The 25,901-nt window shown below is 40.2% G+C and overlaps 3 protein-coding genes across 5 annotated transcripts in view; 2 read left to right on the plus strand and 1 right to left on the minus strand.

Moving 5' to 3' along the window:
• The window catches only part of LOC114363272 (SUN domain-containing ossification factor), an 84,068-nt gene extending 83,416 nt beyond the window's left edge, over positions 1–652 (plus strand). The window contains 1 exon segment of the mRNA XM_028318952.1: positions 1–652. Coding sequence (XP_028174753.1) covers positions 1–350 — 350 coding nt within the window. The 3' untranslated portion in view covers positions 351–652.
• LOC114363273 (eEF1A lysine and N-terminal methyltransferase homolog) lies at positions 635–22,448 on the minus strand. Of its 3 annotated transcripts, none has more exons than XM_028318955.1 (10): positions 22,279–22,448; positions 21,627–22,185; positions 21,058–21,198; positions 20,663–20,781; positions 14,002–14,182; positions 12,483–12,660; positions 4,914–5,083; positions 2,881–3,010; positions 1,948–2,076; positions 635–1,381 (listed from the first exon to the last, which is right to left on the minus strand). In XM_028318955.1, exons 1-10 carry the CDS (start codon positions 22,368–22,370, stop codon positions 1,110–1,112), a joined length of 1,971 nt encoding a protein of 656 aa, XP_028174756.1. In that variant the 5' UTR covers positions 22,371–22,448; the 3' UTR covers positions 635–1,109. The 3 variants fall into 3 exon arrangements, with proteins under 3 accessions (XP_028174756.1, XP_028174755.1, XP_028174754.1); XM_028318954.1 differs by lacking the exons at positions 12,483–12,660; positions 14,002–14,182 and adding exons at positions 6,453–6,630; positions 7,495–7,675 and having other exon boundaries at positions 644–1,381; XM_028318953.1 differs by lacking the exons at positions 2,881–3,010; positions 4,914–5,083 and adding exons at positions 9,457–9,586; positions 10,886–11,055 and having other exon boundaries at positions 644–1,381.
• Positions 22,449–22,652: 204 nt separating this feature from the next.
• On the plus strand, positions 22,653–25,706 carry LOC114363263 (eukaryotic translation initiation factor 2-alpha kinase 1). The gene is made up of 3 exons (XM_028318940.1): positions 22,653–22,922; positions 23,576–24,933; positions 25,223–25,706. Exons 1-3 carry the CDS (start codon positions 22,865–22,867, stop codon positions 25,553–25,555), a joined length of 1,749 nt encoding a protein of 582 aa, XP_028174741.1. The 5' UTR covers positions 22,653–22,864; the 3' UTR covers positions 25,556–25,706.
• The last annotated feature ends 195 nt before the right edge of the window (positions 25,707–25,901 follow it).

Below are 25,901 nucleotides of genomic sequence, written 5' to 3' on the forward strand. Positions count from 1 at the left end.
AGTTCAATGAGGACACAGAAACCAGTCCGCCTAAGAGGGAGCTTCCCAAATCTAACGGGTCCTTCTTCAACAATCTGAAGACTAAGACCATGAAGACGAGACGGCTGTCGTCTCCCGCCTTCCTGAGGACTCTGAGCAGACAGAGCACTAGGAGCACCCCCAGTCCTGTCGTGAAGAATCTGGAGCCAATTTTCAACGGGAAAATGGGCAAGAAGGCTGCCTCAGAGTCACCAACTGGTAGTCTCTGGTCGGAATCAACAGAGATATCACAAAACGGACAACAGGACAGTGAGAGTGGCGGCAGTCGGAAAAAGAAAAGCCTTAAAAACATACTGCGCAAAGTATTTTGAGGACTTTTATTATATTAATAATGTGTGTCTAATTAATCGCTTACGCATCGAGCGACCGGCTATTGTAATTTATTTCCTTGCGAATATTAATGTACTGTTTTAAATTATTGTATAATATATTAATTAATTATTATAGACCTCAATAGGTGCCAATTGTGATAAATTAGGAAGCCTAATGTTAGCATGTTGTTAATTTTACGCGGAGTGTTTGCTTTGACGCGGAGTGTGAGGCGCGCCGAAGGGCAGGACTAGTCGCAGAGCGTTTGGAAAACAAAGAAACGGCATTAAATGCATTGATTTTATTTCTGTTGTTTCATTTTCATGGTCTGAGGAAGTTGACAATTGTTCGAACGACCTATTGTTTACAAATCGCCTATTATTAGGGTATAGTTTCAATCAATAGGTATTTCGATCTATACCTTAGAATCTAAACAAAAGATTTCATTCACTGCGAACTAGAATGGCATAAAATATTGCAACATCAACAAATCTGAGCTTTGAGTCTCCTACACAATGCAAAATTTCGATTCGCGAAGTTATATTTTACCTTTTTTTTATGAATTTTGACGAATCGAAGCAATACCAATATCGAATCGGAAACGAATAATTACATTGTCTGTAGGCACAGATAATAAAATATACACATATTACTAAAATATGTCTGACAACCTCAATATAGTAAAATACAAAAATAACTTTAAAGTTAACAAAATATCCACAGCTTATAAATAAATCTTATCAATAACTATTCTACTATCACTATGAAATAATATTAGTAGACTGCATAAAGTCTTTCAAGTCCACACATCTCACTTTGACAAGGCCCTTCTGTCTCGCTGCCTGGTTTATACTCTTGATGGCTTCCTCAAAGGATTCATTCGAGTATGCAGTCCCATTTGAGGCGAATACAATCTCGTTCACTTCTTCATACAATTTTACGGTGGCTACATGCTTGAAGTGGGTTTTGATGGTGTCAAGAATGGACGCTTGCAGTACTGTGTCTCGGCACACTAAGTTGAGGATGAAGTGGCCTGGAATGGTAAGGTTTTGAATCGTCAGATATAATGTAAGAATCAAGAAAATACATACAAGGAATAAGATATTGAAAACTGTCTAGTGCTTTACTTTTATTCTCAGTGAATATGGTTTGCGGGTTCGAATCCCGTTCGAAAATGTTTGTGTAATAAACTTAAAACCTATTCAATGTTTTTCTGTAAAAAGTAACCAATCTCCACAAATTACTAGTCAATCTTTTTGCTATCTAGATAGACAGTACCTATGTGACACTGGAATTTTGCTGTAGAATTTAGGTAGGTACATACCTATTTTATTATTTAGTTTGAGAAATAACTATGTACCAACTAAACATCCGTCAAACAAAGTAAAAGAAACACAAGATAACTAATTTATGTTCTTATGTCTGCCTTGCACATGCATTGATGCAGTGCTGAAAAGAAATGTGACAGCGTGTGACTATTATTACTCTTAAGTGACGGACAATGCACTACCTGGCAGAATAAATTGGCAGTGAAGATCCCCATTACCAAAGCTAAGTGGTGATGGAGCGAATGCTGATAAAACATTAATAGGTAATTACCGTCATCCGTAAGTATCGCCTTGACGTCATCCAACACTTGGTTGTGCAGAAACTGCGGCGGCGGGCACGACAGGCCCAAGGCTCGGTCCTTGCTGTCCATATCGAACATCACCGTCTCGAACTTGTGGCCTGGAATCACGAGGCGAAGGAAGTAAGTACTAGGACACAATATTAACGAGGTACTCGAAACCCAAATCTATCAATTACGCTTTGGAATAGTTATTGTGCACGGAAAGGCGATTACAGCGTAAAATTTAAAAAAATAATAAAATCTGACATCGATACATCATTTTCAATTTACGAATGAACATTTTGATTGGTACTTTATGTAAAATTATGTAGTCAGTATATTTCCATTTAGAGTTATCAGTTTTTTAACGATTGAATTAGCGCAATGATACCTTATTTTTATGACGTAGTTGCGCTACTGGCGATTGACATAATCCCCCCTCCCTCCTATCGTATTAAGTCGGCCGTTTGGTGTAGTGGTTCAGAACGGACTACTATGCCGAGAAGCCCCGGGTTCGATTCCCGATCGGGCAGAAATTGGAATGATCAATTTTAATTTCTGTGACGGGTCTGGGTGTTTTCTATGTATAATATGTATGTATTTACAAAAAAAAAGTATTTAAGTATGTTTATATCCGTTGTCTAGTACCCATACTACCCATAGTACAAGCTTTGCTTAGTTTGGGACTAGCGGCGCAGTGTAAAATGTCCAAGGATATTTATTATTTATTTATTAGCGCTCACTAGTTGGCGCCACTGTCGAGCGAAACGAGCTTATACCAGTGGCGCTAACGTTACCCTTTATAACAACAGAATTTTATAAATGATTTTGCAGATCCATTACAACTTATTCAAGACATTGGCGAAATCGTGGTTCTCAAAAGCAAGTCGTTACCACAATAAAAGAAGAAGACGAAGTCTTACCAGCCTGTGCTTCTTCCCTGAGGAAGTCCACGCCATCCTTGATCTGCACATCGAACTGCTCATCCAGCTTCAGCTCGAAGTGCTCGCGAGCTACCTCCAACATCGCCGGGTCTAGTTCTACAGCGGTCACCTGGAATTAGAAACGATACAGATAAAAATTGCTATAATGCTGTTATGCAATAATGCTGTTATAGATGACCTACACTGAACTATCCCACCAAACTCATTGACATGGGGCGCTACCATCATTCAACTATACAGGGTGTTAGGTAAATGGGTATATGAGCCGACACTAGCCCATGTTAACATGGTCATTTATATGGTATGGTGAAGTCAGAAATTTGATATCATCATTTTTTTTATTTTCATACAAAATAAATTTTATAAAATCCGATGTGTATGAAAATTAAAATAATTAAAATGAAGATATCAATTTTCTGACTTCACCATACTATTTATATGACCATGTTAACATGGGCTAGTGTCGGCTCATATACCCATTTACCTAACACCCTGTATAGCTCACTGGCATTGGTTGAAAGTATGATGATGATATCTTGTCAAGCAAGGTTCTGGAGTGGAGGCCACGTACGGAAAGCGCAGCGTGGTACGTCTACCCACAAGATGGGCAGACGACATCATAAAGGTCGGCGCAGGAAGGCGCTGGATGCAGGCCGCTACCAACCGTGCGATGTGGAAGTCATTGGGGGAGGCCTATGTTCAGCAGTGGACGTCATGTGGCTGAAATGATGATGATGATGACTAATCTTAGATGACTCGTAGATCCGTAACTGCTAGGTACCTTTAGAAAAGTCTTACTATAAACCGAAAGACCAATCATAGGCTTACATCCTGTAGAGGACTGCCATTGGCTGGAAAGGTCAACTAACCTTCAGGTCGTCTACGCTCCCCTTAAGACTGCCGCCCGTGGTAGACACTCTGGTTCGCACCCACTAGATCTATGGATCTAGAGGCCAGGTATGCCTGGCCTGACTAAAGTCCGGTTGCTGATCAGATATAATTTCGTCCAATGACCTCAAGCTACCCACCCTTATCGCTCGCGCGTAATTACATTGCTGTCGCGCTCGCACACTCACTGCGGGCACCCGTCACACAGTCGCGACAGCAATATAATTACGCGCGAACGACAAGGTCATTGGACGAAATTCTACGTGCTCGGCGATCTGACTTTACCACAAACCAAAAGACCAATACGGGGTGACTTCCGTCCGGCAGAGGAGTGCTGTTGGCTGAAATAACTAATAAACTGAACTGACCTTCAGGTCGTCTATGCACTTCCTGAGGAACATGCACAGGCTGCCGCCGCCCAGCCCGAGCACGGCCGCCCGCCCGCGCCGGGCCAGCGCCGCGCCCACGCACATAAATGAATGGTATAGAGATATGTGCCCGAAGTCCACCACTAGCTTCGACTTACCTGATGATCAGGCTGATGGAAGGGAAGCGTGGATTGCCCGGAATCTTCAACCATAGAGGAACTGGCCCTATCTTCAATTGTCGAAATGCAATGCTGTTAACATTGTTATGGTGACAGATATAAGATGATGGTAGCTAGTCAGGCTAGGTATCATACATAGAGTCTACCATACGCTGGGACCCCGAGTCTGGGGGGAAAATCGTAGGTCCGTGGCTGTCAAGCACACTTTGAACAAGTTCTCGCAGCTCGCACACTCTCCACGGCCGCCCGGCACACATTCGCGACAGCAATATAATTACGCGCGAGCGATAAGGATGGGTAGCTTGGGGTCATTGGACGAAATTATACCTGCTCGGCGACCGGACTTTAGTCAGGCTAGGCAAAACAGGGTGTCTGCCACGGCTGGCAGTCTTAATGGGAGCGTCAAATGGAAAGGAGGCGCTTTGTAAGAAAAATGATTTACAAAACACCATGTATAATACAAAGAGTCTATCACACGCTGGGACCTCGAGACTGGGGGGAAAATCTACAAACCAAAAGACCAAATTGCTTGAGGTTTACGTTCATTAGAAGACTGATGGCTGAATGGTGAACTAACCTTCAGGTCATCTATGCACTTCCTGAGGAACATGCACAGGCTGCCGCCGCCCAGCCCGAGCACGGCCGCCCGCCCGCGCCGGGCCAGCGCCGCGCCCACGCACATGAATGAATGGTATAGGGATATGTGCCCGAAGTCCACCACTAGTTTCGTCTTGTTCTTCCTTTTCACTGGAAGGTGATGAGGAAGTTTTAGATGAACTCGTAAAAAACTCTTTTTGTTTTTGCAAATAGGCTTACACTTTCGCGGACAGTAACCCAGACACAATAGATGTTTAAGAGTAGGCGCACACCGTTGATTTTTCGTCGGCCGATAGTTTAGTCGGGCAGTTGATCAGTATGGGCATGTATGGGAGTGCGCACACTACGCCGATTCAATTCAATTCAATTCAATTTGGCCGATTCTTCATACAAATTAAAATCGGGCACAACTATCGGCCAACTAAAAATCAACGGTGTGCGCATACTCTAAATGTTATGACTGCTGTAGCAGTTCATTGTATAGGAAAGTGTTAAAAATCACTTTACACGTCCCAGTATTAACCCTAGCACTGCTTCGGGACAATAAATGGGACAGTGCTGAGAAGAATTAGCATAAGAAACTCAGTCACCATTGTCAGTCTCTTTTTCAAGGCTGTGGGTACGTGTCAAACTACAGGACTACCTGCTTACCTACCATCTTGTAAATGGTATTTTCTGTATAAATAAGTAACAGTGTTTCATCTTTACAGCGCCAGCTGATAAGATGTCCCGAAGAGGTGGTAGAACAAACTATATTTGGAATAACATTAATCCACATAACAGATCTAAAGTCTTGCACTTTAGTTAATCTTTGTAGTTTAAAAATCTTGAATAACAACATGTGAAAAAAATATTGCACTGTATATTTTTGACACGGTCGACTGCGGACACATACATACATAAATATTACAGGGTTTTATGCGTTGCAAATTCATAATTTTGTTTTCGACATTTTGTCCATTTATTTAGCATTGGCACAAACATGTTTTGTTATAAGTGGCGTAAACACGAAAACATTCGTAAAAACAAGTAAAAATAGCGATAATATTTTAAAAGCATTACAAAGGATTCCGGGAAAATTTTATCCTTGTTTACATCCTACAATGTACTCACTAGCCACTGACTAACCATTTTTTATTATTTTGGGACTTTTCAAGGCACTTAGACACGTCCCAAATTGTATAGCTTATCCTACCACCACTATGGGACAACAACATATCGGCGACATAGTGTAAAAAAATAAACGAAGATTTTAGTTCTTGAAAGTTTCCGCTAGGTGCGCTGTACAATCCGTCATTCATTTAATGTCACTTTTTTAAGCAGTCGATATCGAATGCGTTTGACGTATACTCACACTTGCCCCCTGCTCAACTGTAACGATTGACGTAAGAAGCTTTTGAGTTATTTGCTATGAAATCGCATTGCCTGCTCATACTATTGTCTGCCAAATAGGATGATGAGCGATAGAAGGTTTTTGGGTTATTACTTAACCCAAAAACCTTCTAAGTTAAAAACTCACCACTCTTCAGCTTCGCCTCAGACTGCACCAAGAACTGATTGTCCAGGAACACCAGCCTGCGGTGCGTCTCCCCATCTACGTCCACGTCCTCGACCACAAAGGGCCCGGAGATAGGAGACGTGCCCTCGTGGACCTTAACACGCCGCCCCACCTCGCTGCCGAGCGAGAGAAACGGGATCTGGGAACGATTGAGAGATTTGGTTGACAAAAAAGTATAAATCAATAATTTGTTATGTAATGGAAAACGCAGCGTGGGACGTCCGCCCACAAGGTGGACCGACGACATCATAAAGGTAGCAGGAAGGCGCTGGACGCAGGCCGCTACCAACCGGGCAACATGGAAAGCATTGGGGGAGGCCTATGTTCAGCAGTGGACGTCCTATGGCTGAGATGATGATGATGATGATGAATGTAAAGAATTGTACGGGCGGTTAAGATTGGTACAAGTGTGTAGATTTATAATGTGAGTATTTGGTTCCTCATTATTTGTTTTCAATTTATGATGTGATGATTTGGTTCTATAATATAATTTGTTTCACAATCTACGGTAAATTGGAAAGGTTAATCCATGGTCAGGAACATTATTATTATTATAAGTATTTTGCGAGTGATGCTCTTATTTAATGACATTTATTAAGGGTCTATTTTCCGCCAAAACGAAGACGAGACCAAAGGAAAAGAGACGTGTTTTAAGCAGCCAATAGAATTTTGTTACGTAAACGTCATACCTTTCATAAAAACGGTTGAGCACAGCTGCGTTCCGCTTTGGTTGAAGCTTGCAAGACCATGCCAGCTACGACCCTCGTTTCCACACATCTCGTGGAAGACTGCCTTCAGTCCTCAAACGGGAATAACAAGTTCTTTCATTGTTTTTGTACCTTAATCTCTCAGCCCCTAAGCGGTAGCCGGCTACCGCGTAACAATTGATTATCTATTGTGTCTAGATTCGCGGAGCTTGAAGAATTAAGAAGCCTAGGGAATAAAGTGCAAAATATCATGGGAACTATATTCCCAAGTAAGCAGCAAGTGGGAATACTCTTACCTGTCCCGTAAATCCATACGGTATAAGCATCTTCGCGGAATGCGTGAGCTCCTCCTTGACAGCGTCGAGGCTTTCGAAGTGGTGTCCCCGCCTGAGAACCGCTACCACGAGGCGTCCGAAGCGCGCCGAGTCTTGTAGTTGCCGACGACCGGCCGGCGTGCCGAAGAGCCACTCGGATTCTCTGGAAGTAGTGGTGGATTATACAGCAACTATTTTCCAGAACTTCATTGATCTTTAGATATCATCACCAATCAAGATTAAAGAATATGGTCGTCTTTGGTTCTTCTTGCTTCAGTAACGAACCGATATCTTAGCCGAGGTAGAGGTCGAGACATACTATTTTCGTCAGAACACGCCATTACAAAAGTACTAATTAATTTAATGAGTAGATTCCCCTCTAAAAATCGTTATTTCTTCGCAGGTTAGAAGATTGATCTAGACAGATTCGCTCAACAATGGAGTGTGCAGGCTCTGAATAGCAAAGCGTTATTATGATAAGATCCTATCCGCATCTGGCATTCGTCCTGAAGCTGAAGCCGATCCTAAAGTTTCTAAGCTATTTGCACAATTAACTTTTAACTAATAAACAGGTCTAAGTATATCTCTAAAGTAAAAGTAGAAGTGACACGCCCCAACATTATACATTCCAAAAATAAAATCAAAACATTGCTAATATTAACAGCTGCGTGTATTTTGGTCGCTGCTGCTACAATAATATTTTTGTTGATCCGTCTGTGGTCCGAGTTGGTGATTGGTATCATAATATAAATGGATGTGTACGGTAGCCTCAACTTTTATGACCAGAGAAACTACGATAAACAAGTATGGAAGCTTAGATCCTTTCTATCCTGATGACAACTATAATGTCACGTTAACGAGTTCTTGAGTGGAGGTGACCCTAAGAAAGCGTGTGATAAGTAAGTTTTTCTGATGATAAGTCTTATCATCAGAAAACCTAACGATAAACGAATTTTTGGGCGGAGATCGCCACTGGTCGAGTTTATGACGAAGCTGGATGCGATGAGGGCATAGTAAAATGGCGCGTATAGGAAAGCCTATGTACAGTTGAGGACTGATATAGGCTGATGATGATGATGTAGAACCAAAACATTTTATAGTTAATGTAGGTAAGTTAAGACCTCGTTAAACCTCAAAAATCAACATATTTGTAGGTATATGATACATATACAGGATGTTAGGTAAATAAATGGGTATATGAGCCAACACTAGCCCATGTTAACATGGGCATATAAATGGTATGGTGAAGTCAGAAAATTGATATCTTCATTTTTATTATTTTAATTTTCATACAAATCGGATTTTATAAAATTTATTTTGTATGAAAATTAAATAAAATAAAATGATGATATCAAANAGCGTTCTTTTAAAAGAACGCTACTTTTTACATAAATATTTTTACTAATGTGGGTAGTGTAAACGATTTTTATGTGCAACATTTGAAAGATGAGGTGTGTCGCAGTACTGTCCAAGTCTTATAAGTACACTGACGTAAATAACTATAAAGTTTTGGAGCGATTGTTTTGAGATAAATTTATCATGACTGATTTAAGGTAAGTGATAGAAAAAGTGAATTCCGTAACAAGTGGGTTAATAAATTGTTAATGTCTTGTGGGGTGGAGTGAGAATCTGAATTTACCCTAGTCAACGCCGCTCAGTTAAAATTAAAATTCTTTTTTTACCAGAATCTATACTAATATTATAAATGCAAAAGTAACTCTGTCTGTCTTGCTTTCACGCCTAAACCACTGAACCGATTTTGATGAAAATTGGCATAGAGATAGTTTGAATCCCGAGAAAGGACAAAGGATAGTTGATATTCCGGTTTTTGAAACAGGGACGCGCGCGATAAAGTTTTTCTGTGACAGACAAAATTCCAGGCGGGCGAAGCCGCGGGCGGAAAGCTAGTACATAATAAATGAATAAAAGGTGCAATATTCTTACCAGCCTGTGCTTCTTCCCTGAGGAAGTCCACGCCGTCTTTGATCTGCACGTCGAACTGCTCATCCAGCTTCAGCTCGAAGTGCTCGCGCGCTACTTCCAACATCGCCGGGTCCAGCTCTACAGCGGTCACCTGGAATTAGAAAAAATAGCTTTAAAACGCTATATTTTTATGATTTTTTAAAATACAGCTGATCAACTACAGTTGAAAATCTATTTCTGACTTATTGGAGCGACACAGCGAAGCTCGTTGATCAGCACCTAACCTGAAGGAAAGTGAAGATCAGACTGATGGAACGGAGGAGTTTCGCCTGGAATCTTCAACTACAGAGAAAGTGGTCTTATCTCCCAATTGCCAAAATGCAATGCTGTTATCATTACGGAACTATTCCCACAACTCGTTCCTACCGCTGCAACTCCTGTGTAGCCAGGATCTACAGCTTGACCGCCAATAAAAACCCAACCAGTGAAGGTCAAGTTTGTCCCAGGGGAAAGTTAAACTGTAATTGGAACCGCAAACAACGTAGGAGTTTGATGTTAAGCGAGCGATAAGGATAGGTAGCTTGAGGTCATTGGACGAAATTCTACGTGCTCGGCGACCGGACTTTACCACAAACCAAAAGACCAATCTATGGGGTAGCTTACGTCCGGCAGAGGAGTGCTGTTGGCTGAAATAACTAATAAACTGAACTGACCTTCAGGTCGTCTATGCACTTCCTGAGGAACATGCACAGGCTGCCGCCGCCCAGCCCGAGCACGGCCGCCCGCCCGCGCCGGGCCAGCGCCGCGCCCACGCACATGAATGAATGGTATAAGGATATGTGCCCGAAGTTCACTACCAGTGTCATCTTATAGTCATAGTCATAGTCATAGTCATAAATGTTTATTGCATCATGTTGGTTACCTGATGGAAACGATGATCAGGCCGATGGAAGGGAAGCCAGGGTTGCCCAGAATCTTTAACCATAGAGGAACTTACCCTGTCTCCAATAGCAGAAATACAACAGCTTCGTCTTACCTGATGGAAATGATGATCAGGCCGATGGAATAGGCAGGAATTTATTCTTCAACTACAAAGGAACTGGCTACTTTACCTTCAATTGCCAATTCAAAAATGCTGTTAACATTGGTGTTATATGGACAGATGATATAAGATGATGGTAGCTAAAATCCGGTCGCCGAGCACATATAATTTCGCTCGCGCGTAAATATATTGTTGTCGCGCTCGCACACTCACTGCGGGTGCGCGTCGCACATTCGCGACAGCAATATAATTACGCGCGAGCGATAAGGATGGGTAGCTTGGGGTCATTGGACGAAATTATACCTGCTCGGCGACCGGACTTTACCACAAGCCAAAAGACCAATACGGGGTGACTTACGTCCGGCAGAGGAGTGCTGTTGGCTGAAATAACTAATAAACTGAACTGACCTTCAGGTCGTCTATGCACTTCCTGAGGAACATGCACAGGCTGCCGCCGCCCAGCCCGAGCACGGCCGCCCGCCCGCGCCGGGCCAGCGCCGCGCCCACGCACATGAATGAATGGTATAGGGATATGTGCCCGAAGTCCACTACCAGTTTCGTCTTGTTCTTCCTTTTCACTGGAAGGAGATGAGGAAATTTTAGATGAACTCGTAAAAAATACTTATTATTATTGACGGGATATACAGTGTGTCCGGGCATGTAGTGATCAAACTTTAAGGGCGTAATCTATGGACAATTTTATCGATGAAAATACTTCAAATTTAGGGCTTGACCCATTTCTCGCAAAATTACAAGGATTTAAGTTTTGAATTTTAAGTTTTCACCTCTTCCTTTCATCGATAAAATTGTCCATAGATTATGCCCTTAAAGTTTGATCACTACAAGCCCGGACACATTGTATATCTTAATTTTGAGTTTTCGATATTTCGGCACTGTTGCAAGCGCCATGGTCACGGAGTAAAATACTCTTTATTTTTGCAAGTAGGGTTTTAAAAAGCACTTTAACACATCCCAGTATGAACCCCACCACTACTTCAGGACAACAAATGAGCCAGTGCTGAGAAGAAGCAGCATGAGAAACTCAGTCACTATTGTCAGCCTCTTTTTCAAGGCTGTACGTGTCAGACTACAGGACTACCTGCTTAGCTACCATCTTGTAAATGGTAATTTCTGTATAAATAAGTAACAGTGTTTCATCTTTACAGCGCCAGCTGATAAGTTGTCCCGAAGAGGTGGTAGAACAAACTATATTTGGAATAACATTAATCCACATAACAGATCTAAAGTGCTAGCAATCTATACGTTATTGTAGTTTAAAAATCTTGAATAACAACAAGAGAAAAAAATATTGCACTGTATATTTTTGACACGCTCGACCGCGGACACATACATACATACATAAATATTACAGGGTTTTATGCGTTGCAAATTCATAATTTCGTTTTCGACATTTTGTCCATTTATTTAGCATTGGCACAAACATGTTTTGTTATAAGTGGCGTAAACACGAAAACATTCGTAAAAACAAGTAAAAATAGCGATAATATTTTAAAAGCATGACAAAGGATTCCGGGAAAATTTTATCCTTGTTTACATCCTACAATGTACTCACTAGCCACTGACTAACCGTTTTTTATTATTTTGGGACTTTTCAAGGCACTTAGACACGTCCCAAATTGTATAGCTTATCCTACCACCACTACGGGACAACAACATAATATTATCGGCGTCAATGTGTCAATACGGGAACAGGGGGCGTAGTGTGAGTTTAAATAAATGAAGATTTTAGTTCTTGAAAGTTTCCGCTAGGGGCGCTGTACAATCCGTCATACATTTAATGTCACTTTTTTAAGCAGTCGATATCGAATGCGTTTGACGTAAACTCACACTTGCCCCCTGCTCAACTGTAACGATTGACGAAAGAAGCTTTTCAGTTGTTTGCTATGAAATCGCATTGCCCGCTCATACTATTGTCAGCCAAAAATGACGCTAACACTCCGGATATGATTACTTAACCCAAAAACCTTCTTAGTTAACAACTTACCACTCTTCAGCTTCGCCTCGGACTGCACCAAGAACTGATTGTCCAGGAACACCAGCCTGCGGTGCGTCTCCCCATCTACGTCCACGTCCTCGACCACAAAGGGCCCGGAGATGGGAGACGTGCCCTCGTGGACCTTAACACGCCGCCCCACCTCGCTGCCGAGCGAGAGAAACGGGATCTGGGAACGATTGAGAGATTTTGTTGACTAAAAAGTATAAATTAATTTATAGTCCTTGCAACTCACGAAGGTGAGTGAGCTTTACTTGTGTGTGTACGTGTGTATGCACGTAACGATAGTGTAATGTCTATCAAAACTATTGAAAAACGAACAGTAGTGAGCCACCACACATGTAAAGCTCACTCGCCTTCGTGAATTGCAACAACTAAAGTCTGTTCGCCGAGAGTTGATAAATATTATGAAATACCTTGCAATAGCGACTGTCGCTTAATTATCGTATTCTGTATGGCGGGCGTCGTTTGTCACAACGCGCACTGAGTACCATGGTACGAGCTACGCAGCTGTCGTCAAGCGCCCCGGCCGGCGGCGGCGCTTGACGACAGCGGCCGCAATGTGTGAAACGGAATAGATTTATTTTACATAAGACCGAAATGAATGGTATGACAGTGGGTAGGGCTTTGCCCAGCATTGGGATACACTATAAGCCACTTGATAATAATGAAATACTTTTTATCCAACACATGGACGCCACGTGTTTGATCCGTATTCCCACGTATGCCCTAACCGGAATAATTCCCGTAAATCTAAAAGAGATAATAATGATAATCTACAAACTTTTTCATTATATCGACAAAAATAATTAGCGGGCCGCAATTTATAATGAGTTTAGAACCTTGATATTTAATTTTTTTTATCAACTCTCGGCGAACAGACTTTATAACTGTAATGTAAAAAAAATGCACGGGTTTGTAGTTTGTTAAGGTTGGTAGGTATACGAGTAAGTGTAGAATTTTATAACGTGAGTATTTGGTTCCTCATTATTTGTGTTCTAGTATCTTACTTGGTATATTGGAAAGGTAAATCCACGGTCAGTAGAAGTAGAACGTTATACAAAGTATTTGTGCAAGTGATGTCTTTCATTTAGGGCCGGTTTTTTAGTAAAAAGCTTTAGTAAGCGAAGACGAGACCAAAGGAAACGAGACGTGTTTTAAGCAACCAATATAATTTTATTACTTAAAGGTCATACCTTTCATAAAAACGGTTGAGCACAGCTCCGTTCCGCTTTGGTTGAAGCTTGCAAGACCATGCCAGCTACGACCCTCGTTTCCACACATCTCGTGGAAGACTGCCTTCAGTCCTCAAACGGGAATAACAAGTTCTTTCATTGTTTTTGTACCTTAACCTCTCAGCCCCTAAGCGGTAGCCGGCTACCGCGTAACAATTGATTATCTATTGTGTCTAGATTCGCGGAGCTTGAAGGATTAAGAAGCCTAGGGAATAAAGTGCAAAATATCATGGGAACTATATTCCCAAGTAAGCAGCAAGTGGGAATACTCTTACCTGTCCCGTAAATCCATACGGTATAAGCATCTTCGCGGAATGCGTGAGCTCCTCCTTGACAGCGTCGAGGCTCTCGAAGTGGTGTCCCCGCCTGAGCACCGCTACCACGAGGCGTCCGAAGCGCGCCGAGTCTTGTAATTGCCGACGACCAGCCGGCGTGCCGAAGAGCCACTCGGATTCTCTGGAAGTACAGAATGGATTCACTATACATCGTTCGTTCGTTCGTTTCAGCCAAATGACGTCCACTGCTGGACAAAGGCCTCCTCCAAGGTTTTCCACAATGCACGGTCCTGCGCTGCCCGCATCCAGGCTCTTCCTGCGACCTTTACCAGATCGTCGCTCCACCTAGTAGGAGGCCTGCCCACGCTACGTCTTCCAGCCCGTGGTCGCCACTCGAGAACTTTTCTGCCCCAACGGTCATCGTCTCTACGAGCTATGTGCCCCGCCCACTGCCACTTGGTTTTAGCAATTCTGCGAGCTATGTCGGTCACTTTGGTTCTCCTGCGGATCTCCTCATTTCTGATTCGATCACTCAGGGAAACTTCAAGCATGGCCCGCTCCATCGCCCTTTGGGTGACCTTGAGCCTTCTTATGAGGCCCATAGTAAGCGACCACTATACATAAAACTCATTTATTTTTGCAAATAGGCTTTCAAAAAGCACTTTTACACGTCCTAGTATTAATACTACTACTGATTCGGGACAATAAATGAAATGGGCCAGTGCTGAGAAGAAGCAGCGCAAGAAACTCAGTCACTATTGTCAGCTTCCTTTTCAAGGGTAGGTACAGCAACAATTTTCCAGGAATCTAGTACTTAGCCATATAGTCAAATGCCATATGAAATTTTTGTAATGATAACCACTTCCAAATAACTTAGAAAGCCTCAGCCTCAGTCCTGGAGATATGTCAATCGTTTACGTGCGCCTATTAAGATTAGAATAAGATACAATCACAGTTCCCCTTGACTTTAGGACACGAATAGATATATTAACCAAGGCAGAGCTTTTTTTAAAAATACCTTCTACTATTTTCCTTATTATACGTAGTTCTGCCCTCTAAAAGGCCTCATTTCATTACAGGTCACACATGACATTTTCACGAATAATATAGCTGTCTTACTAGACTTTAAGTACTCAGAAACTGAATGTGATAAAATCATATTCTCATCAGATAAAATTTTATCGATGACAAATGTGCTTATCAAGAAAAAGTCGATAAAATACTTCAATAAACGTTAATCTAGGCGCGCAGCTAGCTCGACTGGTATTCATCCTGTAGCTATGTAGGTCGAAACGGTAATTGTAGAATAAATCATCATAAGAAAAGCTTTAAGCTGTCTGTTGAGCGTTCAATTAACTTTTAACTAATAAACAACTCTATATCCGTAAAGCAAAAGTAGAAGTGACACGCCCCAACATTATACATTCCAAAAATAAAATCAAAACATTGCTAATATTAACAGCTGCGTGTATTCTGGTCGCTGCTGCTACAATAATATTTTTGTTGATCCGTCTGTGTTCCGAGTTGGTGATTGGTATCATAAATGGATGTGTACGGTAGCCTCAACTTTTATGACCAGAGAAACTACTATAAACAAGTATGGAAGCTTAGATCCTTTCTATCCTGATGACAACTATAATGTCACGTTAACGAGTTCTTGAGTGGAGGTGACCCTAAGAAAGCGTGTGATAAGTAAGTTTTTCTGATGATAAGTGTTCTAAAACTACAGACTGTTAGTTTTAGAACACTTACCGATAGTTTTAGAACACTTAGAAAACCTAACGATAAACGAATTTTTGGGCGGAGATCGCCACTGGTCGAGTTTATGACGAAGCTGGATGCGATGAGGGCATAGTAAAATGGCGCGTATAGGGAAGCCTATGTACAGTTGAGGACTGATATAGGCTGATGATGATGATGTAGAACCAAAACATTTTACAGTTAATGTAAGTTAAGACCTCGATAAACCTCAACAATCAACATATTTGTAGGTATGTGATACATACAACGCGCCTACTGCATTTTCGCCTACCAGTGCGAATACAATACTACAGTTTATTTTTACCTCCGGTGGGTGTGGCTCGGTCCAGTTCGTTGCATCTGTAGCTATGACGCGGGACAGATGCCTCTCAAATAAACACTATGAATGATGAGGTGATAAAAAGCAGCTCATATTTCAGAGGCGTGGGTACGTGATATTATGACAACTACCCGTCATCGCGGAGCGGTGTAAATAAGTTTACGTAAAAGTTCGGGACGTAAATAGAACATGATTAAAATAATGCTTTGAGATTTGTTGTGGCGATAATATTTAGGTAATACGTTAACCAAAGCATAAATTAGCGTGCCACCCCGTTCCCCCCGCTATTTATTTATTAATGCAAAACACTTGTAAGCTTACAGAGCAGGACCAAAGCGCTTACAAGCTTAAAAATAAAATAAACATGTCATACACTTAGGTCACAAATAAAATACTATACGCGCGTGAGCGCTATTATTTTAGGGTTGATCCCTGTAACCCTACAGAAATTAGCTGAAATGCGGCACATATTAATGCAGCAGATTTACAAAATCGTCCGATATTTTTAAATTTAAGAAAAGAAACACGGTTATTTACAAGTAGTTTTGCTACAGGTATCTTTGATTTGTGTTATCTAAAATGCTTAACAATGTAACCCAACTAACTTTCCACTTGAATTGATAGTGAAATTATACTCGTGGGTTCACGGAGCATAACTGAGTAGATCGAAATTAAACGACTAAATACTGGACTCGTTTGACTAAAGGCACTTTCTAGGCCGAGTCTAAAAGCTAGAAATCAATAGTCAACATTGTTGCGCCTGCGTCGCGTAGGCTGGCAACATCTGATATTCCGATCCTAAGGATAGGCTGGCCAGTTGGAAGTATTAGTATAAGGGCACTGACACACTGAATACTAAGCTGCAGTCCTTAGCGCTTATATCCTAAGGTTCTGTATTTTTTCAGATCCATCTTATCAGTTGAAGCGTAACGCTGATAAAAGTACCAACGTTAGACAAAGATTTTCCGCACCAATACTTGGATGTATTGGACAAAACAATTAAAAAAGAAAACAATTACTTAATGCTAATTAAGGTTGACGCCGCACCGAGCTGTCTGTAGAATATATCCATAGTGATCAGATTGAAAATTAAGTGAAAAAAATGTAAGATCCCCGAGATAAAAGATTTGCTGACAGATTTTCAGATTTGATGAGCATTGAGTGGTAACTTACGCAATAAATAGTCACTAAAAAGCAAAAAACTATAGACTCAATTTCCCAATGTGTTTGGGAGACTACTCGTACAATCACTGTAAAGTTGTAAGTCAATTCGACCACTATCTTACTAAAAGCACCTCGATTTTATCAATAGAATTCCGCCCGAATCGCAGATCGTATCAAAGTGTGCGCGTACTCTAACTCTAAGCAAACTTAGCAGAATATTACCAGATCTGGTTACAATATTTTACGCGAAAGCTGCGTGGACGCAGCATAAATTACACGCTGTGCTTTCGCCTTAATTCTCGCCCTTGAGATATGTACAAACTCCTCACATCAAGCTATAAGTTATAGCATCGTATAGTAATTGTAATAAGGGTTATTTTGCTACAAAAATGGATAGCCTGATGTGCCGCCTGTACGAATAACTTTCCTTCGACTGTGACAATCCGTAATCCTCGTTAGAATAGGAATTGAGCGACCTCTTTGCGGTTACAAGAATTAATTTAACGTGTAAGTACCTGGGTGTATTACACTGCGTATTTTAGTATTAAGTACTAGGAGAAATTGCAATTGCTTCAGGTTAATAATTTAAGTGTCATGTACCCGTTAACCGGGTGGTTTCTGGATTTGTGGCGTGCGAACCGTGTTAAGATGTGAGAAATTAGTGCACACATTGTAGCGGGTGTTATTAAATGTGAATTATATTTCTGAAATAATTAAATAGTTTCCCCTAGTGAGAAGACGACTGATTGAAATTTGAGAAAATGATATGACAATAAGCCTATTTCTTATAATCTATTCGTCACCTTATTGAAAATGTTTGCTAACAGAATATCTGTTCGAAAAAAATAGGTAGGACACATAGCTGAAGATGCCCTCAAGAAAAATGTTGATTCCATAATTTTGGAAGTTCAAAACTATACGAAAGCAGGAAAAAATTCATCTGTTTTATTACTTAAAATAGCAAAAGTTAGGCGGAAGCTTTTACCTACTATTTAATCGTAGATACGTACCTCTAACTGAAGCTTCTAGTTACTGTTAAAACGTGAAATTATAAAGATTTTTCAATTTCCTTAGATTCTCATACAAATATTGCACGTCTTAACTCAACGCGGTGTTTTACCACCAACAAATTATAGTGAAATGTGACGAATTCTATTTTTTATTTTTTCCTCACTACACGTCCGTTCCCGTGTCCTACGAGGCACACTGTTACGCAGTTTTCGGGCCATAGCCGCCCTCGCCTCGGCATCACTCCAAACTCCAAATAACAGGAGATGATGAACGCCTGCGATGCTGCTGATTAAATGTGACGTTTATTGCTTAGGTGCCTCGTAGACTGGACTGACTGACCTTTAGATTATTTATTAACCTCACTATACATGTCCCACATTGAATTATAGTCTTTCGAAATTGTGCAGATTTCTAGGAAAATATTTAAAACTTAGAATTGTAATTGACTGCCTCAGGTGAGAATTGAAGCTGCGATCCTTCGTTTGGCGCTCAATTGCTGTGTCAAGGCAAGAAATATCTGACTTGATTTTAGCATCATCTAAGCAAAAATATTTGGTCTCACTCTGGTTAAGACTACATATTTCGATGAAAATAATTATTAATCCGTAATCCGTAGTTTCATGGTTTCCGGAGGGCAAGCAAGTGTTAATGTTAGTGGAATGCGTACGCGCATTTAATCCTGCAGTCAGGGATATTTAAGAAAAAAGTTCCGTTTTTCTTAAAATCTCTCCTCGATTTCTTCACTAAAGTTTGCGATTGTAGAGTGCCCAATATAGTGTACAGGTGTATTATAACATTGTTTACGATTAGCGAGAACAGCATTATAATATTTTTTGCCGTCTAATTTTACCGCAGCGCGTGACTCCACAAGTTCCTCGGTTCCGTTGGGCGCCAACTGTAAACACTGGCGTTGAAAATAACCGCCTCAATGGCCGTCTAACAGTTGCGTGCATTGCTGGTATTTTTGTTACGTGCGAAATAAACATTCACCTGTGTGGGCAGTTTTGTAGATTTAGAACTAAGGTACCTGATCTTTTTTATCACGTGGACTACGTGACTTATATTTTGCTATAATATTGTTTAGGTTTTAAACTTTCGAGAAGGCAGGTCGTTTAATCATCGTGGAAGTCTAAGGCTACGGCCGGATACTCGAGACACCATGTCCTTTTAAGGGCGCCGGGAGTTGCACACACCACCTTGTCCCTCGGCAGTGGTGACGGTGAGCAAAGCATTTCCTCCGCATCAAAAAAAAAGGTCGCGTAATCAACTGTTTCCGAAAAAATTGCGTACATCGTCGTTTTGTATTCGTAATAGTTTTTAACAGTCAACTTGAATAAGAAATACTTCAATGAACTGCGATCGATCTGACGATCTGCGGTTGCCGTTTGCGTCCGTAAGATGGCAAGTAAAAAAAACTCAGTAAAACTCATTTATCTCTATTAGGTACTAGCTTTCCGCCCGCGGCTTCGCCCGCGTGGAATTTTGTCTGTCACAGAAAAACTATATCGCGCGCGTCCCTGTTTCAAAAACCGGGATAAAAACTATCCTATGTTCTTTCCCGGGACTCAAACTATCTCTATGCCAAATTTCATCAAAATCGGTTGCGAGGTTTAAGCGGGAAAGCGTAACAGACAGACAGACAGACAGACAGACAGACAGACAGACAGACAGACAGACAGACAGAAAGACAGACAGAGTTACTTTCGCATTTATAATATTAGTTGGGATTAACCCTACCTCTGCTTCAGGACAATAAATGGGCCAGTGCTGAGAAGAAGCAGCGCAAGAAACTCAGACACTATTGTCAGCCTCTTTTTCAAAGGTTTACAGGTTTTCAAAATACATAGTTATACTTAAATATTTATGCGAGCTAGGCAGTTACGCATCCCAAACATTTTTTTCTTTTATATAATCGTCGACTTTATAGTAGCCCTTTTTCATTAAGGTACTTTTAATATGTGCTTTGAAATTATGAATGAGTAGTTCTACAACAGTTTGTGGTAATTTATTAAATAATTTAATACATTTCTCCATAAATGAATTCCCAATCTTTGCAGTCTGAAATTTGGAACGGCAAGTTTATTTTTGTTTCTTGTATTAAAGTTATGCAAATCTGGCGTCAGCTCCTCGCAATTTTTAGTTTTTATATAAAGTAATATGAAAATCAGGCGATCTTATAGTGTTGGTGAAATGACTAAGAAACAAATTATATTGTAATTGCATAAGTTTGAAATTATATATTTTGGTTAGGAACTTTTTCACTCAAAAAGTAATACGTCGATTTTACGTGATATTACAATGTCATAGCTTTATACAATAGCAGTAGCAGAAATAGGCTATCAAAATGCACAGAGTGGAAGCCATAGACAGAAGAGAGTGACTAACAGATAAGTAGATTTCACTTACCTTCCCTGTGGTACAATGAAAACAGCATACTTGTTGATGGCCTGGGATTTCTTCTGGTCCACAATATACAGGGTGTATCTAGGAGAGTCCTCTCCTGGCTGCATCAGATCCAAGGATACCTGAGCCATTAAAACACAACTAAGTATTTCTTTAGGCATATTCTATTCTAATTACTAAATAAATAGTCTGCAATAACATCTGCTGTTTAGTTTTTTGATGTAGTAAGTATGTACACAGCACAGTTAGGGTAATAACCTAGTCCAGATAAAAGTAATTTGTATTTGAAATTCAGATTATGACTATAACCTGTTTAGTATGTCTTAAATAAAATAAATAAACTTTCTCTACTTGATATCTCTCTCTCACTCATAAATTGAAGCATTTGTTTTTCATACCTCATTATCCTCATCCAAACTGGTCTTGGCTAACCCATTGGTGACAAATGCAGTGTCTTGAGCAGATTTGATGTAACCAAAGAGTTCGTCTGGGGATGCCACTCGCTGCATCTTGTCACCTGCCAGGCACACTTCTAATATCTGGTTGCAAGTAAGGAAAAAAATGGTATTATTATTCAATATGATTGAGAGTTATTTACTTTATTATCAAAAGTTTTACAAGGTGTAGGCAGATGTAGAGAAGTTATGCCCGTTTTCACCATCAATCCCTAATTTTTAAGTGTCCCCTATGACAACAAAATGCCTGTTATGTGGCACCATAGGGGTCGCTTAAAAATTAGGGATTGATGGTGAAAACAGGCATTAGTCACTCAAATCATAATTTTGTTAAAAACCTTTTCAAAGCATCTTATGGACTTCTTATGGGGAACTTTCAACTGCATATTAGGTCCAATATAAGGCCCATCAGACTACATTTTTTTTGTAAAAACCACACCTAGAACAAGTACTGAAAGCTGGCTTTTGTACATTAGATTGAACAATCAAAATGATGTAAAAGGTATACTCACCAACTGTGGCATTGCCTTGAATTTAGTAGCAACAACAACAAACACTGGAAGTGTTGTCCCATCGCCATTCTCTGCATTTTTCTCCTCTGCCTCATGGCATCGGACCACTCGGAACATCCAAGATTTATCACAGAATGTATCCAGTAACTTTTTCAATATGTGACTCTGCAAAAGTGATATACAAACAAACCGGCCCCCAATCTTCAAAACCCTTTTGATTTCTGAAAAGTATTTGTCTATTCCTTGCTGAGTTTCTTCGCCATCGTCCGGCATAAGAGCGTCTAGAGTTCCTTTATCAAGAACAACATTAAATTCTTCATCACTGAAAGTAGTTTTCATTGCATCCATGCACAGGAACTTCATATTTGTTCTGTGGGCGTTAATAGACGTCATCTGGCGTATTACAACTTCAGACACGTCTATGTTGGTAATGTTAGTGTATCCTACGTCGTATAAATCAGCACTGAGGCTAGAGTTGCCGCACCCGGTAATGAGTATGGAATCTTTGGGTTTAATGTACTTATGAAGCTGTGAGCAGAGTTCCATATACTCTCCATACCTAGAATATAAATAAATACATAAGTTTGACGAGGATTCTTTAAAATACAAGCTGAAAAAGGGCAAAACAGAACTGAAAGACCAAGTAACCTACCACTCGAAAGCTTTATTGCCTCTCTTCTTGAAAAACTTGTTCCAATAATCTTTCTCACTAAACTCCTTGTGGCTTTTTGGAAGAAGATTCATTTCGCTGTGGTGGTGTTCAAGATTTTTATAATAATTTCCAATCACATGTACGTCTCATTTACCGATTTGTTTGTGTATTTTATTGTCAAATTTTTTTTNCTCCTTTTATTGTCAAAATTTGACAGTATTGACACTGACAGTAGTTTTTTTTACTTCTGATTTAAAGCAAAGATAAGTAAACTATGCAGCTTTAAATGAAACATTTAGAAAACCATAGAGCAAAACAAGTTTGTAACTTGTCTTGACGTTGACGTTTACTTGATCTATATTGTCTATAGTTATGTAATGGTGGACCACGAATGTCGAATGTGTGATTGTTTGTTGTGTGATTGATAAAATAAAATAGAAATGTATTGCTTGCGTGAAATTTCGTCCAGCAAAAACTTTATAGTTTTTGCTTGAAAATGTACTTCAAAGACTTTAGTGAAATGAAATCGTGGCTACAACATCTTAGTCAGTGATCATCACGTTCGTAAAAATCAACAAGAATAATCATGGAGCAAAAACAGGATAAATGGGATGCTCTGGCTACTGTTAAATCTTTTGATTTAGGTAAGCTACCCATACAAATACCTATTTACTATTCAGACCAATTAAATAAATAAATTGACACGTTAATTTGTAGTATTTTTTGTTGTGCAGTGTGTGTAGCATGCATGCATTACTTGAAATGCACACATGAAGGCTTTTTGTTGTCCTAATCTCTATTGTGTTGTCTACCTGAGATAACAATACAAACGTAGTACCTACTACGCCATACCTTTGTCAAGTCTGAACCCGTTTGTGGCTACCACTGGTGCTGTTACTATTTTTATCTTTGATAAAAGATGATGAAATAAATGTTACACACACATTTATTACGTTGATTGTTTTACGTTCTTCTTTCATAATTATGATTTGTTAGAGTAGGATGCTAGTTCGTAATTGAAATAATTACTAAACATTTGAGTTAGTTACTAGTTTCAACCTAATTTCTAGAAATTTCTATTGTTATTTGTGAACAGTATATTTTTGATATGGAATCAAGGAAACGTAAGAGCAACAGCCCACCAGGTGTGTAATTATGAGGAGGATTTTATTAATATTTGATCATTCTCAGCCCATTGTGGCTCCAGATAATTAGTAATTTGTGTAAAAGTACCATAATGTTGTTATAGATTTTGTTTGAAAAAATCAATATAACTTTTTGCTTTTCTCATTTCCAGGTCCGATGCCCAATAGTCACCATGACTCCATTCTACAACAGAGCATGCAACAAATTGAAATTATCCACTCCGCAGCAACCACCCCCATCAGCTTACTAGTCCAGTCTCTCGTCAAACAGCTATGCTCACTCCTGGAAAAAGATAACATTAGGGCCAACCAACTCTACAACACCATTTGCGAGAAACTACACAGCATGAACTTGATTGACGATTCATACGCTATGGGAGAGTTTGAAGCAATGAGGAGTCAGTACCAAAGAGCTTTGTATCAGCTAGTCCAAGTGGCCACTGGATCTGAGATACCTATATCGCTTCCTGCAACCTGGCCTATTATCCAACCATCTTGCCTGGAATGGTCTCGCTACCACCGAGAGTTTGAAGAACTGTACTTCATTGCTGGAGGCGGATTTGGCAGCGTTTTCAAAGCTAGGCATAGACTTGACGGTGTGGAGTATGCAGTGAAGAAAGTTTACATCAAGTCCAGCGATGTCAATTCAATAATGAGTCATTTGTCTGAAGTCAAAACTATTGCAAGTTTGAACCATCCAAATATTGTCAATTATAAAGCAGCATGGCTTGAGCCGATGATTGAGTCTAAAGTGAAGAAGAAGGGAAAGCTTCATAATATGGATACAGACAGTGATGAGTTTACAGCTTCCAACCTTATTTCTTCTGCTCAACCTAACATAATAACCTCTTTCAAAACTCACAACTCTAAAGAACTATTCAACAGAAACCAGAGCCATTCCGATTTCGTGATATCATTCCAACATTCAGACAGTTTCGATGAGATTGATAACGCTACTGAAGAGTTTTTTGAGTCTGACAGTGAGGATGATACAAGTACCCCAGAAGAAAATGCTTTAGTCAAGATGTTTGGTAGTAATGAATTCAAAAATTGTTCTAGAGTCAATTTGAAATGGGCCACTCTGTACATTCAAATGACTTATTGCCAGCAGACGTTGAAGCAGTGGTTGGACGCTCGTAATAATCGCGTCGCCATGACGAGGAAGAATTCCGAAGATCTGTCTTTCTACACAGACTCCTATGACTCACCTCCTTGCTTTGATTCGAAATTGTCAGAAATGAACTACCCAGTATCTTGGACTCACATTGATTTGTTGATTGACATGTTCACTCAGCTGGTCAGTGGTTTGCGCTACATACATTCTCGAGGCATAATACACCATGATATCAAGCCAAGTAATATATTTGTAGTACAAAATGAGGGTGGTATCAGAGTTCTGCTTGGTGACTTTGGGCTGGCGTGTCCACTGCAGCAGTCCCACAGCGGCCTGGCACTCGGCACGCATTTATACGCTGCTCCAGAGCAGTTGGAAGGACAATGCAATCCTAAGGTAAGTTTCCAGATTTTAATCTCTTACAAAATTATTTCAAGTTTCGAATTTTTTACCTGATTAAGTAGTAGATTAAGTACAATGGCCTGAGTTATCTTAGATAAAACGTAATTCATGTTTCTACTTGTCCGATGTGTCTGTTCTAAATTGTGACTTCTCAGAAGTGATGCAACAATGCAATTGTATTTCTTGTCGTTTCAGCCAAATGACGTCCACTGCTGGACAAAGGCCTCCCCCAAGGTTTTCCACAATTGTATTTCTCATTTCACCTATATTTCTATTATTTCAGAGCGACATGTACAGCCTTGGAATCATCCTACTCGAAATGGTGGAGCCTTTTAGTACTGACATGGAGCGAGTGAAGACAATCACAGACCTCCGCAAAGGACAAATCCCTGCGCACCTTACTGCCAACTATCCCAAAATAGCACATATCATCGGCAAGTTAGTCCAGAGGCGACCCAGCAAAAGGCTTGACACCGCTCAACTTCTAGAGGAATTAAAAACCCTATCGGAGAACAAGGATGAAACCATCAAGTCTTTGAAAGAAGAATTGGCTGCGAAAGACGATGAAATAGCAAAACTAAAGATGATGCTGGCGAAATTAAACTACAAGTCCTGAAGTGTACTTAACGGTGTGTTTGTGAGTGATTTTACAATGATGTAATACAATTTTAATCTACTTACACGCGATATTAATTTTGGGGGGTTCGTTCCACTATTTATTGTTTGTGATTCATAACATTGAAATTTAATATAGGTATTTAAGTACATCCGTGTTTCTTTTTATTTATTTATTAACTAATCAAGATTATTATCAAATAAGGCTCTTTACTCTCGATTTATATGCGTATGATTCCATGTTACATAATCTGATTAGGTATCTAGCTTGCTTAATATCATGCGAACTGAAATGCAGGTAAAATCCTAATTTGAAAAGGCATACAAAAATCATAGAAAGTAAAAAT

The sequence above is a fragment of the Ostrinia furnacalis genome, unplaced genomic scaffold (genome assembly GCF_004193835.3).
Source record: "Ostrinia furnacalis isolate ACB-3 unplaced genomic scaffold, ASM419383v2 OfSCF7055, whole genome shotgun sequence".
Taxonomy (NCBI): Eukaryota; Metazoa; Arthropoda; class Insecta; order Lepidoptera; family Crambidae; genus Ostrinia; species Ostrinia furnacalis.